A 2,414-nucleotide genomic window follows, 5' to 3' on the forward strand; every position below is an offset into this window, starting at 1 on the left:
TACAATAATAATAAATTACAAATTTAAAGAATGCAAATAAGTTTCCTTTCATTCATTTTTTTATTTAATGATTCTTATATTTTACTAACTATAGACTTTTTTTTTGTGTATTTATAAGTGAGAATGGGCCAAAATTTACTACATATTGCAATACTAAACTTTCATATCATTTTACATCATGTTACTTCGTATTTTATTTCTAGTGTTTATTTCAATTGGTGGAGCACAAGCAAGATCATGGAACAAGAAAGCTAAGCATTCGCTTAAAACCATTCAGGTTGTCATTAAAATTTTTGAGAAATTATAAATAATATTTTATTTGAAATTATTTATTTTTTGTTAGACGATAACTGGAGATCTATTTGACTGTGTTGATATGTATAAGCAACCAGCATTTGACCATCCTTTGTTGAAAAATCACACTCTCCAGGTATTTAGCATTAAGAACATAAGTCAAATTGATATGATGCTTTTTATTGCATGGTTATAGTTCATTTAGCCTTTTAACTGGCCTAATAATCTTTGCAGTTAAAACCAAGTACTCTTCCAAAAGGAATGAAGCTTGCAAAATCTAAGCCAGCTTCTTTTTATGGATTTAATGATTCTTGTCCTTCTGGCACTGTGCTCGTCCATCGTACTCAGAAACAAGATTTAATTGAGTCTAAACTCTTGAGAACCCAATTCACAAAACAAGCTGTAGCTGATGATCGAATTGTGGAACAAAATCACGTGAGTTATTATTATTATTATTATTACAATTTTAATTCATTATTTATAGAGTTTAAAGATAAATAATATTTGCATTGTATATAGTTTGCAATAATTGAAACTCCATTTGCTCAATTTTATGGAGTATACGCAAAAATGGCGACTTATAAGCTTCCAGATCTACAAGCTAATCAAACATCATCCAGTAGTATATATCTTTTTGGTGATGCAAAATCTCCAACTAATATGATCATAGCTGGTTGGCAAGTAAGTTAATATAAATCATTTAATAATACTATTATTTTATATTGTTACTAATATCCAATTTCATAGGTTTCACCATCCGTTTACGAAACCAGTTATCCTCGATTTTTTACTTATTGGACCGTAAGTATAAATTTTTTATTTTCATAGCTTTATATATATATATATATATATATATATATTCAATAAAATATTTAATTATGTGTTTTCAGAGTGATGCTAATGTTAAAACGGGATGTTTGAATTTGCAATGCGCTGGTTTTGTTAGCACCACTAATATTTATGGACCTGGAAGTTTTATTCCTCAGTTTTCCACTTATGGCGGCGAACAGAAATATCTATCGATATTAATCGCTAGGGTAAATTTTTTCCCCTAAATGTGCTTTTTAATTTTTTTTGTTGAAGTTTAATCTTTATTGATAAATTTTGTGTATTTTCATTTATAGGATTCTGTAACTGGGAATTGGTGGATTACATATAATGATGAGCTACCTCTTGGATATTTCCCCAAGGAAATACTTCCAAAGATGAATGATTATGCCGACATTATTCAAATGGGTGGACGAGTTAAGTCTCCCTCGAATGTGCCAAGCCCTCCGATGGGCAGTGGTCATCCAAGTAATGAAGGACCTAATAAAGCTGCTTATTTCATTGAAATTCAGTTTATTGATCAGTCGAATAACTGGTTTGTTTTGAATCCTAAGGATATTTTGCCTGGGATTGATATTGGTGATTATTATAATATATCATATAATCAGTATGTAGATGATAAATATGTTTTTGCTTATGGAGGAGGTGGAGGTTTCAAATAAGAGATATCAATCTTATGTGTAATAAATTTTCTAAATTTATTAAATTTAGATCTATGTTTTTAATGAAATTATTTTAGCTCAAAATAAACCACTTGCCAAATCCAAAATGGATTCTTATCATGCCCAAACCTGACTTTCCATTGTGATATCAAAGCTATTCTACATCATCAGGATCCTTTTCCAAATGTAGAGATTCTCTCATTTATATAGAGGAATTATGTATTCACATCTATGGATTATATTCAAAAATGAACTAGTGCATGTGCATCAATCTGAACTAGGCTAATGGATGTAAATCCTATTGATGCACATGCATCTCTACCTTAGAGCCTGTTGAAGATAAGGGACTTACATTCTGCATCGGTTGTGGCAGCTTGGTGGCATCAAGGTAATTAATGTTTTCCTCCTCCATTATCATCCTCATATTTAGGGGTGAGCAAAATATCATTTAAATTGAAATAATCAAATGAATCAATTTATTTTAAAAATATAGTTTGGTTAATTCAAAATTTTATTTTTTAAAATTAATCTCAATTTATTTAGTTCAATTTTGATTATAAAATTTAGAATTCAGTTAAATTAATTAAATTGAATTACCAATAGTCATTATAATTAATTGATTATTGTTCC

The 2,414-nt window shown here is 29.1% G+C and overlaps 1 protein-coding gene across 1 annotated transcript; it reads left to right on the plus strand.

Moving 5' to 3' along the window:
- Nucleotides 1-376: 376 nt before the first annotated feature.
- On the plus strand, nucleotides 377-1,784 carry LOC122054789. The gene is made up of 6 exons (XM_042616222.1): nucleotides 377-430; nucleotides 529-729; nucleotides 814-975; nucleotides 1,042-1,095; nucleotides 1,185-1,331; nucleotides 1,419-1,784. Exons 1-6 carry the CDS (start codon nucleotides 377-379, stop codon nucleotides 1,782-1,784), a joined length of 984 nt encoding a protein of 327 aa, XP_042472156.1.
- The last annotated feature ends 630 nt before the right edge of the window (nucleotides 1,785-2,414 follow it).

This window comes from Zingiber officinale, chromosome 3B (assembly GCF_018446385.1).
Source record: "Zingiber officinale cultivar Zhangliang chromosome 3B, Zo_v1.1, whole genome shotgun sequence".
NCBI classification, from domain to species: Eukaryota; Viridiplantae; Streptophyta; class Magnoliopsida; order Zingiberales; family Zingiberaceae; genus Zingiber; species Zingiber officinale.

Coding starts and splice junctions, on each gene's coding strand:
- LOC122054789 (XM_042616222.1), top strand. CDS start 377: ATGTATAAGCAACCAGCATTTGACCATCCTTTGTTGAAAAATCACACT. Junction 730..813: donor GAATTGTGGAACAAAATCAC/GTGAGTTATTAT, acceptor CATTGTATATAG/TTTGCAATAATTGAAACTCC. Junction 1,332..1,418: donor TATCGATATTAATCGCTAGG/GTAAATTTTTTC, acceptor TTTCATTTATAG/GATTCTGTAACTGGGAATTG.